The 15,597-nt window shown below is 37.8% G+C and overlaps 1 protein-coding gene across 1 annotated transcript; it reads right to left on the bottom strand.

Moving 5' to 3' along the window:
* Positions 1–649: 649 nt before the first annotated feature.
* On the bottom strand, positions 650–15,163 carry arrdc1a (arrestin domain containing 1a). The gene is made up of 8 exons (XM_083527006.1): positions 14,938–15,163; positions 9,509–9,619; positions 8,390–8,440; positions 5,481–5,635; positions 3,767–3,949; positions 3,492–3,668; positions 1,693–2,233; positions 650–1,339 (listed from the first exon to the last, which is right to left on the bottom strand). Exons 1-8 carry the CDS (start codon positions 15,053–15,055, stop codon positions 1,299–1,301), a joined length of 1,377 nt encoding a protein of 458 aa, XP_083383132.1. The 5' UTR covers positions 15,056–15,163; the 3' UTR covers positions 650–1,298.
* Positions 15,164–15,597: the final 434 nt, after the last annotated feature.

Raw genomic sequence — 15,597 nt, 5'->3', positions numbered from 1 at the left:
GTTGTGCATGGTGCCCTCATACCACATCAGTTACTGCTGTGAGGAAAATAGTGCATACTCCAAATATTTGCTCAGCAGTGGTCCAGATTTTACACTTAATTGATAATTGCTAGCACTTTTACTCTCTTATTGTAACTCTAAACCATCAAGCACTTCAGGCAGCATATTTTGGAGCTGGTTGTCAAAGTAAATCAGAGGGATCATAAACTGCAAACTAAACAGAGTATATCTATATAGTGTATTAGTGTGGTTACTGAATCAGGGTGGATTTTCATGAACTTGTCCAGGTTTTAAAACAAAATAATGGACACATTCATAAGATATGATATTAAAGTTTGGAAAACAACTAGGTATATTTTTGCCAATTCTCAACTATCCAAATTCCTATTCTCAGCTGACCGAAATTAAACTTGACATGGTCTTCTGCTACTGTATCTACATCAGGGTTTACATTATGAGAAGCATTTTTGTGAAACACTTTAAATAACGATCTCCTCAAACCAGACTATTATCCTCTGACCTCAATAAGGGAAATAAAAAAAAATTTCCGGCCTCAGTATTTCATGTAAAACCAGGAAATCAGGAGTTTTATAAATACTCAAACCTTTACTGCAATAACTGTAAATGTTCTTGAAAAAAACCACAAAGATGGTGTACAAAAAACTGTTTTATTACAACATAAAATTACTTTGAAAATATTCTGTGATAAAAATGAAAGTATTGTTTGTATAGAATGGAATATACTAGTTCTTTTTTTAAAACAAACATCTTCAAAAGAAGCACTGAGAGAAAAAAAAGCAAATGAAAAGCAAATGAAAATGCGAGTTCCTTAATTTCTTAAGAGTTTTTGTAGTGAATTAAAACAAAACGTTTTAGATCAACCTGTAAAATCTATAAAAAATAAAACAGAAAAGGAACCACGCATGAAAGATTTAATGTAATGACCGCCTTCAATGGATGAAATAGTAATCACATTTATATACAATTATTAATTATTATGAAACTAATTTAAAACAAGTGGGCTATACACAGATGTATACATGAATACAAATTAACACAATGTCTCCCATGAACAAGAAGAAGAAGAATTAACAAAAAAACAATCCAAACACATAGGATAAGTAAATGTGAGATGCCACTCCAAGCTTCACAAAAAGATCTTTTAGTATGTTTGTTTGCTCTGATCACGATTTTCCGGTGTAAATACAAAGTCCAAAAAGTGCATTAAATGTGGTTATGGATGAACATTAGTCCCAAAATAAATCATCGGCTGCTATTCAGTACGGAGCAGAAACCATTTATGTGGTGAGAAAGCTGTCTTCATAAGCTGGTGGAGGATCTGAAAGAGAAAACCAACCAAATAAAGCAACTCTCACACACAACACTATACAACCAAACTGAAATACCACAGTATTTTCAGCTAAATGTCTAAAAGTAATTTTGTTGTAATTATGCTGAATTATTACTAAGTAATTTACATGACATTCTTTTGGATTTTTTTTCTAACTAAAACTCGTTAATTATTTACTTTCATTTTTACTAAACCTATGATTAGCATTGCTTCTTAATTCTCTAATAATGGACATGTATATGTATGTAGAAGCTATGCATATGTATAAAGGAATGTATATATTTTTAACATTTACAGCATATTTGCACTCTATAAATCATACAACAGCTTGTGGGCCTCACCATGCGGTTGTGCTGAGCTTCTGTAATCTGGAGGCAGGATGAACGGGCAGGAGGTGGGCATGGGTGGGCCGTTTCCTTCAGAGAAGTAGGGGATGGTAGCCCCTGTGGAGAGGGAGAACTGATGCGCTGACGGGTTGCTGTTACAATGGGGGAACACAAGGCCTGGGGCGTAGCTGAAGGCGCTGGGAGACATGGGGCTCTGTTGCTGAGAGTGGAGCTTTGTGGGAATCTCTTCGCTCTGACGATTCCCAGCATCTATCATGTCTGGGTCTGCTGGGGGCGCGCTCGGAGTGACAATCATGCTGCGTGGACGGGGTCGGGGGACAGGGCGAGGAGGCAGACTGGGGGAGCTGGATGGTGGAGGAGAGGCAGCGGGGGCATTGAATGAACCTGAAGATGCTGGGTTAATTCGTGGTGCTGGGGTGGGAGCCGTCTTGGAGGCTTTGGCGACTTTAGGAGGAGGACGGAGACTTGGATCAACCGCAATGTTCCCAATATGAATTGGCACCGTCAGTAAGATTTCCGGATACTTTAAAGAGACCTGGTACATAATAAATTATTATTATTATTTTTTCAATATATATTTTATATAGAATAGAAAGAATACGTGCTTTGAGAATGTTGGTGGAGAAGTATAGAGAAGGTCAGACGGAGTTGCATTGTGTGTTTGAGAAAAACATTGCATTGCATTGTGAGAGAAAGCGTATGACAGGGTACCGAGAGAGGAGTTGTGGTATTGTATGAGGAAGTCAGGTGTGTCAGAGAAGTATGTGAGGGAGGTGCAGGACATGTATGAGGACAGTGTGACAGCAGTGAAGTGTGCAGTAGGAAAGATTCAAGGTGGAGGTTGGGCTGCATCAAGGATCGGGTCTGAGCCCTTTCCTGTTTGCAGTGGTGATGGACAGGTTGACGGAAGAGGTCAGACAGGAGTCCCCGTGGACTGTGATGTTTGGGGATGATATTGTGATTTGTGGTGAGGTTTATGGATGTGGTGAGGGAAAACATGCAGGTAGTTGGTATGAAAAAGGCAGATGTAGAAGACAAGGGGGTATGGAGACGGATGATCCGCTGTGGTGACCCCCTAATGGGAGAAGCTGAAAGAAGAATTAGAAGATTGTAATTTGTGGTGAGAGTAGGGAGCAGGTTGAGAAGAGCCTGGAGAGAAGAGGAATGAAAGTCAGTAGGAGTAAGACAGAGTAAATGTGTTTGAATGAGAGGGAGGGAAGTGGAGTGGTGCGGTTGCAGGGAGAAGAGGTGGAGAAGGTGGAGGAGTTCGGGTACCTGGGGTCAACAGCGCAATGTAATGGATAGTGTGTTAGAGAAGTGAAGAAAAGAGTGAAAGGGAAAGTTTATAGGACTGTGGAGAGTCCTGTGATGTTGTATGGTTAAGAGACAGTGGCATTGACTAAAGGACATAAAGTGGAGCTGGAGGTAGCAGAGCTGAAGATGCTGAGATTTTAATTGGGAGGGACAGGATTAAAAACAAGTTTATTAGAGGGACAGCGAATGTAGGACGTTTTGGAGACAAGGTGAGGGAGGCTCGATTGAGATGGTATGGACATGTGCAAAGGAGGGACATGGGGTATATAGGAGGGAGAATGCTGGATGGAGCCACCAGGAAGAAGGAAAAGAGGAAGACCAAGAAGGAGGTTAATGGATGTGGTAAAGGAAGACATGCAGGTGGTTTGAAAGAGGCAGATGTAGAGGACAGAGTAGTATGGAGACGGATGATTGGCTGTGGCGACTCCTAATGGGAGCAGCCGAAAGAAGAATAGAAAGAATTAAGCTGCCACACTCACTTGGATGTAATAGCTGATCTCGATAAGATTACACCCTGACAGAGACGACTGTGGAAGAGGAGGAACGATAATCTGTTCTTTCCATGCAGCCTGTTTGCCTGCCTTCACTCCAGCTCCCTCCACCTCCGCGATCATTCTCAATTCATGAGTCGGCTTTTTCGTTTGATATGTCACTCTCTGACAGGACACAAGTACATATAGATGATACAGCTTTCAAGAAAAGGACAAACAAGTATTGTTACTAGTTTATTGATAAATAATTGATAAATAATTACCTGCATTAAACAAGCCACCACATGGCCTGTGTTCTTCCCCGATTGGTTGTCGATCTCTGTGGACACTTTAATGATCTCCCCTGCAGTATAGCCACGCTGATTCGTTTTAGCATCCAGGACAACTGTCCCATTCTTCATCAGCATATATGTGAAATTCTTAGTTATTTTTGCAGAGCTTAGTTCCTGTTAAATCAATAATAATACAAATAAGTATTTGTATAGCATCTTATATAAAATAAAAAAGCAAATAAAGCAAATAACAACAACAATAATAATAATAATATTAATAATAATAATAATAATAATAATAATAATAAAATAAAGCAGGACCACTCAAATGTGTTATTGGAAAACTACATGCAATCATGTAAAAGCTTTTTTTTTAAAGCATAAAAAAAGTTGACAACGATTGACAACGAAATTCTGATGCTGATTCACTTTTCCAATTGATCTTATGCTAGGGAATCACAGGAATGAAGGACTACTAACATGTAATGATAATTTTATCCCATATTCTAAAATTTGATTAGAAACTGATGCCTGTCACAGATTTAGACCAAAGGTAGCGCAGACATTAAACTTTTTGAGAATCATTTCTTGAAATGTTCTGAAGATCAAGACAAATGACAAAAGTATTACTGATGTACAGCCTATCAACCAATTTCACAAATTTCCCAGTCTGTTATGAGAGAACATTTTTGAATATGAAAGTTCCACTGATAACTTTTGGTTAGACAGTTCTCAAGACCATGTGAGACAAATTTTGTGAAGATTGCACAAAATTTAACTAAGGAGTGTAGTAGCAGTTGGATATAAGCATTTTTAACACAATATTGAAACTTTTGACCAGTCGGTAGCAGTGCCACAAAATGTGTTGTATAGTCTAAGACAAATGCCTACCAAGGTTCTGAAAATGCCTACCAAGATTTATGTCAGTGTGCAAGGTCCTTGCTCAGATACAGCCTCAGGACCTGTTTGGCTTTGTAGTCACATTTGTTGGCATGTTACGGGCAAATAGTTTGGAATATCATTGTAATAATAGTATAAGTATTTAATACTTACTAGACATATTTTGTAAGACAAAACACAAGATTACAAGAAATTTCATTATTCATTTAATAGAGAAACTGATGTACTACCACTTTCACATTTGGTCAAAATTTTCCTTTGCAAAATTAGTTGGTTCCCAGGCATATTTCCCAATGTTTTACCCTATTGTTTTATCAGCCACCGCAGACCCCCTTCGCTAGTTGAAGAAAAGGAGGAAGAAGAAGAAGAAGAAGCAAATGTAGAAAAACAATTGTGTGCCTGCACACATTTGGTGCTTTGTCTCCTAATAATAATAACAATAATAATTACTAATCTATAAGAAACAACACTAAAAAAACAAGTACTGTAAATAAAAATACAATTTCTACAATCAAATTTGCTAAATGTCTGCATGATTGTCCATTCTGGGTGTGTCTGCTATTCTGGTACTGACTGGATGAATATTTAGGGACATGTAGAGACAAATACAAGCTGATCTATGCAGTACTTTAAAACTGACATAAAGTCAAAATAATATAAAGGTAATTTCAAGAGAATTGGTGTAACATAGTCTCAACACTTAGGTCCTGGATGATTAGTTTCTTTTGCACCCCAATAAACAGTCAGTTACAATAATTAATAAGAAAAGGGAAAAGCAAAGTGTACAGAAATCTCACACACTCACATAGATGTCAGGCACTTCATTAAGATTAATGTTGTTCAGCATGTAGAAGGGCTTCTCTGCTTTGTAGTCTTTTGAGAAGCGAGGCGTGTCGATGAACGCTCGGATTTTGTACATAATCTTTCCATATGGCCCTTCGAATGATGTTGGAGCTGTGGCTGGAAAAAGTAATTAACAGTAAGAAGAAATATTATTAAAACAAAAGGACAAGTCTCAAAAAGCTCATCATTGTATATTTGTATATAGTTATTTATATAGAATCACTTTCTAATATTTTGAATATTATAATTAATATATATTTATATACGGTACATATATATTAATATATATAATTATTTTGGGATTCTTTAGTGTCGGTGCTTAGGAGCCTGTTTTCTGCTACACGAAACTCTTCCGGACCGATGACACTGTGCTTTTCTTAACAATGTGAAATCTTGTCATTATTTTGGCCTATTTATAGCTGCTATAATGCAAGTAACAGGAGGAACTTGTTCAACAGACAATATAGAAGATTTGTTCTATTTGAAGAGCCTACATGCTGCAATAAAATTTTACTAAGAGGGAAAAAAAGCACTACAGGAATTGCTTATATAACTGTACAAGAATAACTAATGAACTATAAACCTCAATTTGATCAATGTAAAATTATGTACTATTGTTTTTTTTTTTTTTATGTATGAATCATATAATTAATAATTTTATTACATTTACTGCAGAGGTCCCCCGATCAACGGGTCATAGCCCAGAACATGGCCGTGGAAGAGTCGCAAAAACACACACAAGTGCATCTCACCAGCCGATCACCAAGAACATTTTCAAAACCATACTGGTATGTGGTTTACAAAAAGTTGGAGACCCCTGATTTACAGCAATTAGCACATGCCTTTATCCCAAGCATATTCCAGTGAGTCCCCTTAGCAAAACCACATCGTCATGCTAGTTCACTTGTTCAGGTATATCGTACTTGTAAATGTAAGGATGTGACTAAGAATGAAATGTGAATTACAACTTGGTTCTCTTTGCTATAGCGTCTTCTAAAACCACATCACTGGGCATGAGACAAATAAAGCGGTTTTAAAATAGCAGTTTCCTGTGTGACCTGCTCAACATGCTTGATTACCTTGATAGAGTGTAGCATTGTTCTCCAATGTAATCATTTCAGACCATTTTCGTCACATCACTTTACTTAATTCAAAGCTAATTCACTTTTTGTGTATAATTTGTGTATGATTTCCAGATGCGAATTATTTTTTTTGGAATAAAAATGAGTTCAAATGACTTCCACTTTTGCCTTTCAAATATATTTCATATGGTTTGGCTTTAGCAAACCATATTAATACACAATGTCAATATAAAATGGATCACAATGCCCCATGTTCTTAATTAATACACCATAACCATACACCTTTACTTCCCACTGAAACCCCCTGTACATTAGGATGCTGATATTTATGATATTTGTTCGTCCATTTTCCCTTGAAATTTATTGCCACAGTCTGAGATGCGTGTACTTTTAGTTTTCTGAAATATCAAAATGTGATTTTAAAGTTGTATAGCATTTTTTCCAAAAAAAGCTTTTTGGTTTTTGACTGTAAACAGAGTCGCCTTGTTCCCCTACACATTTCCTGAACTTTGAAGTAGCACAGAAGAGGAAGTTGGTTGACGTGACGTACAAATACTGCTTTTTACTGTTAGACTGGATGTTTCTGTGCGTCATGCTGTTTAGAACGAGGAGTCGATTTTTATGAGCTAAATATGTGATAAAATCTTAATTGCATGACAAAATAATTCTGCTGAAATACATCTGAAGGAAATCTACACACTATGCTTCATCAATGTTTTATTACTTTGAAAAAGCATTTAAACACAATTGATATTTTTTATGCTAGCAAAAGCTGATTTAGCGCCATGACCTGGCATAAACATTAGCATCTGAACGAAGTTACGTGCCTGTTATCTGGTTTGACGGGTTGAGCTGGATCATGACTAGCTTTATTAAACAATTAACATGTATTTACTTTGCTTCTTAGACAGTTTTTTGTTAACTCCTTTAACTCAGAGGGGACACACATCACTATATCTTGATTTCGTAGCTTGTGGCGTTTTTTTTTTTTTTTACTATGAGCCCTTATTTCAGTTCTTTTTTTCCCCATTCAGAACTGGTGGCTGCTTGGACACTTGTTAAATTTGGTTCCCCTTCTTTGTGAGCCAGGACATATGTGGGAAAATGATTGGAAAACATTGATCATTTTACAATGAAGAATCACTTTGAATCTGGTCAAATTCTGTCTTTTTTTTTTTTTTTTTTTTTTTTTTTTTTTTTACTGACATTTAGCTCAAACAGTGTAAAATCCACCAATCTGCAGTCTTCCTATTCCTATTAGACATGTGTCTTCCTTTCACTTTCCTCTAGGACTGAACCTACAGGAAGTATAGGGCTCCGTCTTTCCGAATATCAAGTTACATTTTACTGCTCATGTACAGCAATCGCGATCACCTCCTACTTTCCAGAGTGCGATTATGTGACACAAATTAGTAGGAGATACTCAAATTGGGTGCGGATACTTCCTGCTTCAGGTGAAAAGCATTGTCACTACTGCAGAACTGGGTAACACAGCTTTTACAGTTAGTTTTGCAGTAGGAACTAAAGAACATTTATTAATAACTGAGGAGGAAGATTAAACTTTTATGTGTTAAAGGCAAAAGTAAAGATTATTAGGGCCATGCCTCATCAAAGTTCAGTGAACCGCTGTTGCTATGGTAAATAAACACAGCTGACGTGTGTCTGTGTGTAAGAATGTGGAGAAACAGGTGTGTGTGTGTGTGTGTGTGTGTGTGTGTGTGTGTGTGTGTGTGTGTGTGTGTGTGTGTGTGTGTGTGTGTGTGTGTGTGTGTGTTTTGTAGACTCTTACCGGGTATGAGGAACTTAAAAGGGAAAATGTGTTCACCCTGTTTCAGAGTGCCTGGGAAATGAAACACACACACATCAGATGCCACAGCTGAGTGCAACATGAGATTGCTACAACTTGCTGTAACAAGTTATTAACAGAACACTTGATTATGAACCATGAGTTCCAGTGAAAGCATTTTTAACCAAGACAATTTCTGAATAAGAGGTTGCAGTCTTCAAATGTAAATGTAGAAATCTCTCATTTCTATCTGTTTCGACAGGAAGCTACTGCTAAGTAGCTGCACATGTTGACTAAAATGCTCCTAACATTTCTTACTAGCATTATATCTGACTAGACAAGTGCTCATATTTAAGCCTTTTAATGGCCTTTTTCACAGTTGTGCACAATTATTTAAACTTAAACACTCCTTCTAAGACTTCATTATCGATTAGCAATTGTTATGCAACATGGCAACATACTGCTAAAAACGCTAGTAGTACAACTTTACTGGCTGTGGAATCTGAAATAAAAAAACATTATAAAAATAATAAACTCGTACAAATTGAAAACAAAGTGAAACTGAAACCCTGAAAAAAGGTTCACAAAATTTTTTTAAAATAAAAACAAAATCAAAGAGAAACCGAGGAGCAGAAACCCAGAAACAGAAAACCGAAACAGAAAACAAGGCAATGAGGATCGACACCAAAATAGATAAATGAAAGCACAATCTGAAGGAAAGTATAAATCAATATAAAATGCACAAATAAAGAACAAAATTAAAACAAACGGAAAAGAACAAATGAAGGAAAAACACCAATAAATTTAATTAGATAAAAAAAATGTAAAAGTAAAAAAAATACCAAGAACTTTAAGAAACAAAAACAAATCAATGAAAATGTTGAACTAAACTACAAATAATAGGAAATAATATTCAAAATACTATTACAGAAAAAACATTTGAGAGCAAAACTGGAAAAAATATTACTATGATTTCTTTTCTAATAGAATATGGTGGCGACTGCAGTGTGGTGATAATATAAGAAGAAGGTATTTTTTTTTTATTTCAAGATGTCCAGAAATTAAGAGAGTTAAGTGTGTGAGAGAATTAATATTTTATGAATATTATAATTGGAAACGTACCTTTATCAGCCACAGTCAGAGAGCTATTGAAGTACTGCTCCTCCTCGACCCAGTCCGTGTCGTTCACTTTGTTGGACACACCGCAGGAGCCATGGCAGTTCACCTTAATTGCTGAACAACAGAAGGAAACAGACAATAATGACTGACTGCTTACAGACAATAAAGCAGCTTTTTACCACACACCATTAATGCCATAAGACACTGGGGCTTGCATAGAATCATGAAGATTGGAGGGATAAACATGGAAAGAGCACCATGTTGGTGCAAAGGGACATGATCACATGACCATGGTGTTAAGGGAATTAGGATGAGTGCATCACCGAAAATGATCTTCCAATGATGTAATCTAAAACAGCATTGAAAACAATGACTTCATCTTTTGAAACTACAATCCCATGAGCATCTCTCTCTCCGTCTCTATATTGGGATTGTGCTACACTTTGCTCATGTCTTAAAAACAAAATGGATGCTGTTAATGCAAAATAATCGTGCATTGTCGCTTATTTTTGTCTGGTATTTTGAACTATAGTGTCAATTGTTACCTTATAGCTTTAAAGTCATCAAACGTAGGCCTACTGAGCATTTGGAGCTTCACACATATGGGTTCTCCAGTTTCTTTCCACGTCTCATAAACATGCTGGTACCTCCACTGGAAAATCCAGTATGAATAAGTGTGTGAACGAGAGTATGATGCACTATGGTAGACTGAAGCTCCATTCAAGGTGTACTGCATCCAAATAGGTCATGAAAAAGACAATGTGTTCGAATTTCCATTTTGTGGCCTTTAAGTGCTAATGGAGAGCCGATAGGACCTGGAAATGCTGACAGAGAGGCAGCAGAACCTGACAATACTGATTAAGAACCAGCAGAACCGGACAATACTTACAGAGAGTCAGCAAAACCTGGCAACACTGATGGAGAGTCAACAGGACCCGACAGTTCTGATGGAGAACTACCAGGATCTTACAGTGCTGATGGAGACCCAGCAGGATCTGACAGTGCTGATGGAGAACCAACAGGACCTGACAGTGCTGAAGGAAAACCAGCAGGATCTGACAGTGCTGTAGGATCTTACAGTGCTGATGGAGAACCAGCAGGACCTGACAGTGCTGATGGAGAACCAGCAAGATCTGACAGTGCAGGGGTGAGAACAAGCAGGATCTGACAGTGCTAATGGAGAACCAGCAGGACCTGACAGTGCCAAGTGAAACCCAGCAGGACCTGACAGTGCCGAGTGAAACCCAGCAAGAGCTGACAGTGCCGAGTGAAACCCAGCAGGATCTGACAGTGCTGATGGAGAACCAGCAGAACCCGATAGTGCTGACAGAGTCAGCAAAACCCTCCACTGTGCAAGCTGATCCACGAAATCTGAGCTGACTGGAGTTACCCAACCTAATCGCAATTATGCAAGATGATCACATTTAGAATTTCATTCATGGTTACTGGAGTTATCCGTAACACACTCTGTTGATTGTGACTATTTTAACCATTTTGATCCATTTACCCTTGTACTTATCAGAGTTATTTTAATTGTAATCCTATTTTTCAAATTTCTTTCCTCTGTAAATATAAACATTTTTTATTTCAAATGGTGTATTTTTTTAAAGATTAATTTTTTCAGCTTCAGAAAGCTTTTTATCCTGTCACGGTCACCAGGTTTGAACATGGGCTGTGAAACTGGAAGTAACACCTGATTGGTTTTAAGGAGGCAGGAGGAAAAATGACCACCACCAAAAAAGCCCAGAACAATCCAATTCATATTAAACTCTTTTAGCTCTGAAGTTAAAAGGACTGTACGTTGTCTATACACAACATTTTTTTGTTTACTTCTAGCACACAGAGTTTGATGAGTATCGCCCACGTTTGCCAATTCTCTGATTAGTCATCATGAGGTAAACTAATAAACATAGTTGGTAATATTTCTCAATATATGTTCTGCATGAACTTTCCTATTATATTTAATACATTGTTCATTAGCACCTAGATGCCTGTGCACACAGTAACCAGGCTATAACATTGACCTTGTTCCTTTACATTGAGCAGGTTTAATTTTCACTCGTCCTGTCACGGTAGGAATGTCAACAAGCCAGTCCTGCCAAACACCCCCCCCCCCCCCCCGCGCGGTTTCCCTTCAACTTCTCACAACAACAAAAAGATAACACTGAGTCACGTGAATATTAGGACTTAGGTGGTGTCCCAAACACTTTTTCTTCAAATATGATACCTCTATAAAGCATAGGAACACCAGACGGAGCCGTTATTTCCATAGATTAGAGATGCCACCTATTCCACAGCACTTTAGTCAAGCGACAGGTGCAACAACGGCAGCATTGTGTGAGGCTCAGGAGTTGCTCGCTCGCCTCTTTTCTCGGTCCGGGTTTGAGTTTCCCATACGTGTTACCGGTATAATTTTTATGCAAGTACAATTACAATTTTCTTTGCCAATTGCAGAAATCTGCATTTGCTTTATAATGTGCACTAGAGCTGAATGATAAAGGGATATAAAATATATTTATATTCAGATAAACAGACAGACATAGAGTACAGATTTACTGTCCTTTAAAAATAACTCAACATACAGCCATTATTGTCTAAATAACTGGCAACAAAAGTGAGTACACCCTTAGTAAACATGTCAACAACATGTCTTAAGTGTGAATATTTTGTTTGAGCATCATTGTTATCTTGCACTGCCTTAATCCTCCTGGGCATAGAATTAACCAGAGCTGCACAGGTTGTTGCTGGGATCCTCTTCCACTCCTCCATAATGACATCATGGAGCTGCTGGATGTTAGACACATGAAGCTTCTCCACTATCTGCTTGAGGATGCCCCACAGCTGCTTAATAGGGTTCAGGTCTGGAGACATACTTGGCTACCATCTTCACCTTCAGTTCACCTTAGCAAGGCAGTTCTTCTTCAGAATGTCACAGTAAATGTTGGAATCCATGTTTCCCTCAATGAACTGCAGCTCCCCAGTACCAGCAGCACTCATGCAGCCCCAGACCATGATGCACCACCAAGCTTGACTGTAGGCAAGATACAATTTTCTTTGTTCTCCTCACCAGGGAATAAACACACAAGCTGGACACCATCTGGGCCAAATTATTTTATCTTAGTTTCATCAGACCACAGGAGTTCCAGTAATTCATGCTTTCGGACAGGTTGTCTTTAGCAAACTGTTTGCAGGTTTTCTTGTGAGCAGCTTCCTTCTGAGACGACGGCCTGCAAACTGACTTGTTGCAGTGTGTGGCAAATAGTCTGATTACTGACGAGCAGACCTTTCACTTCTGCAACATCTAAAGCAATGCTGCAGTGCTCATGCGTCTGTTTTTTGAAGCAACTTCTGCACCTGATGCACAGCACGAGGACTCAACTTCTTTGATGGGCCCTTGCGAGGCCTGTTCCAATCTTCTTATAGCCTCAGCCATCTTTGTGGAGACCAACAATTCTAATTCTTAAATTCTCAGAGAGCCTTTGTCATGAGGTGCCATGTTAAACACCCAGTGGTCTGAATTGTACTCAAAGCGCCAAATTTTAACTATACAAATCTGTGTATCTAGTATTAACAAAATACACAAATTTGTATGGTTCTGTCAAGCAGAAAAAAACATGACCATGATGAATAGGACTTGTGGCTTTGCACGGTTACACAATGTACAGCTGTTATCACTTAGGGTGTAGTCACTTTTGTTGGCAGTTATTTAGACATTAATGGCTGTATGCTGAGTTATTTTCAGAGGACAGTAAATCTGTACTGCTAAACAAGCTGCACATTGATTACTCTGTACTCTGAAATATATCTAAGTTTAAGTCCCTTGAGAAGATATATTGAAATGGTTACTGAAATGTCAAAGGTGTAATCAATTTTGTGAGATATATATATATATATATATATATATATATATATATATATATATATATATATATATATATATATATATATATATATATATAGTAATACATTTTTTTTATTATTCAGTCAGTAGGCTCTGACACAAAGCGGCGTTAATTTTGCCACCATTAACAGTGTTGAATAAACAAAATATCCTGGAGTGGGTTCTTCCTCAACAATAACAGTATTTATTTTTCAACACATAATATTTTTCTACCATTCGAAGTAATGTTACATGTTGTGGAACAAGCACAAAGCAAGTTCGTTCCTGTTATAAACAGTCCTGCTTGAGGATACTAAGGTATTACAATTCAGCTTGTCATGAACCGCAAAGTCAGGAAAAATAACTGAAACTATAGGAACAATAACGGGTTAATCAACTTACTCAACAGGACCAATCACAATCGAGAAATCTACAACAATGTGGTGGAACAGTGCCTATTACAATACTGAAATGAAGATTCATCTTATCACATGGTCTCATCAGAACCAAATAACAATCTGAAGAAATCAAATGATATGAGCAAGACCTCCTAGCGTTCGTTTCAGAATGTCCAATAAAACAGACTGTTAAGTGAAAGCGCAGTGTGAACTTTTTAACTGCAAAATGTGAGATAATGTGAACATTTCAATCATAAAAAACAGAGAGAGGGGATAAACACAAAAATGACATCCCACACCAAACCACTGTAATTTAGTAAAAAGAGATCAGTGGTGTTAACAGTATTCAAGAGATACTACTACACTGTGTCTCTCTACACTGTGTGATTGCAATCCAAGTCGTGCTTTTTTTGGGTTTCAAAACTACATGGAGGACGCGTTTCAACGGAAATATGTTCTCCAAATACCACGACACACAACATTCGGGATGCTTCAAGAGATTTTTAAAAGCAGACAAGCAGGTGTGCTGTGGTTACAAGATGAATGATTAACCATCCGGACTGGTTTCTGAATACATATGAGCCACCTGGAAAAAAACAATTAGGGCAAAACAACACAAAGGGTAGACTCAGAGATCTCAGAGATTTTAGAAAGTAACAAATATACTTCAATATAGAAATTTGTAAAGAAGTCAAGAATGTTTTGTCATTATTAGTGTTAGTATTAATAAAAGCTTAGAGCTGACTCTGCGGTTTCATAACAGTGTTAAGGTTTTATAAGGGACACTGTGAGATTTCACTTTTCTGTTTAAGCTCTAAATATAAAATGATGTTATAGTAGTTAGACACAGCTTGAATTTATGTTTTAATAACTAGACTAAATGACAGATACTCTGGATCAACAGATCTAGATCAGATTTGTTCAAGTTTGTTCATTTGTTTGTTTGTTTGTTGCCTTATTTCCAGGCCCAATACAGACCACAATGTATGCAGCTTATCAATTAACATGTTTATTTGTTTTGTGGCATTATATCAACCTGTGTCCTTTAACAGTAGTGTCTTTAACAACTGTAAAGGCAACTTAGATGCCAGGATTATACTGTATGGTATATGGGAAACACAATGCCATGGCTCAAAACAACTCTATAACCTCACCTTTACACTGGATGGGTTGAGCAGTGGAGATTTTCACCGTCCCGGAAATCGACTCTCCTGGACTATAAACCACTTTGTTGTCTTTTAGAGTGATCTGAAATTCCTGAAGCTTCCCCATATTTCTTTTTTACCTTCCACCTCGTTCGGGTGGCTGAAACAAACTGATCCACAAACACACACACTCACACACGCTCACGGCCACAGTGGGAACAGGAAATTCCACCTGCGCACCCGACTCTCGTCGTGACGTCACACCAAAAGGGCGTTCTACACCTATCACCTGGACAACTTCCGCTCCACTAGAGGCGCCCGAGTACTAGATATTAGATTGGAGGCTAAACTCCATTATGAAGTGTATATAGTAATACAAGTTGGGTTAAAAGTAACTAGGTATTAAAAATTGATAATGAAGTCCATATTTCTAATACAAATTGAAACAAATTGTACATGTATTTTATTACATAGGAAAATGAAAGCAAATCTGTAATTCTCAACGTGGCGTCAGCAGAATAAAATGCACAGTCAGTCTTCTGAAGGAAGTCGTTTGGAATATTGCTGAGAACCTTCTAAATCCGTGCCTCTAATTCCTCCAGTGTGCAGGGCTTTGTCCTGTACACTTCCTCCTTTGCGTAGCCCCGCAGGAAAAAGTCACATGGAGTG

Source organism: Silurus aristotelis (assembly GCF_946808225.1).
Source record: "Silurus aristotelis genome assembly, chromosome: 23".
NCBI classification, from domain to species: Eukaryota; Metazoa; Chordata; class Actinopteri; order Siluriformes; family Siluridae; genus Silurus; species Silurus aristotelis.
The sequence above is the reverse complement of the archived record's forward strand: the minus strand, read 5'-3'. Positions and strand labels throughout refer to the sequence as shown.

Coding starts and splice junctions, on each gene's coding strand:
- arrdc1a (XM_083527006.1), bottom strand. CDS start 15,055: ATGGGGAAGCTTCAGGAATTTCAGATCACTCTAAAAGACAACAAAGTG. Junction 9,620..14,937: donor TCAACCCATCCAGTGTAAAG/GTGAGGTTATAG, acceptor TCTGTTGTTCAG/CAATTAAGGTGAACTGCCAT. Junction 1,340..1,692: donor AAGCTCAGCACAACCGCATG/GTGAGGCCCACA, acceptor TTTCTCTTTCAG/ATCCTCCACCAGCTTATGAA.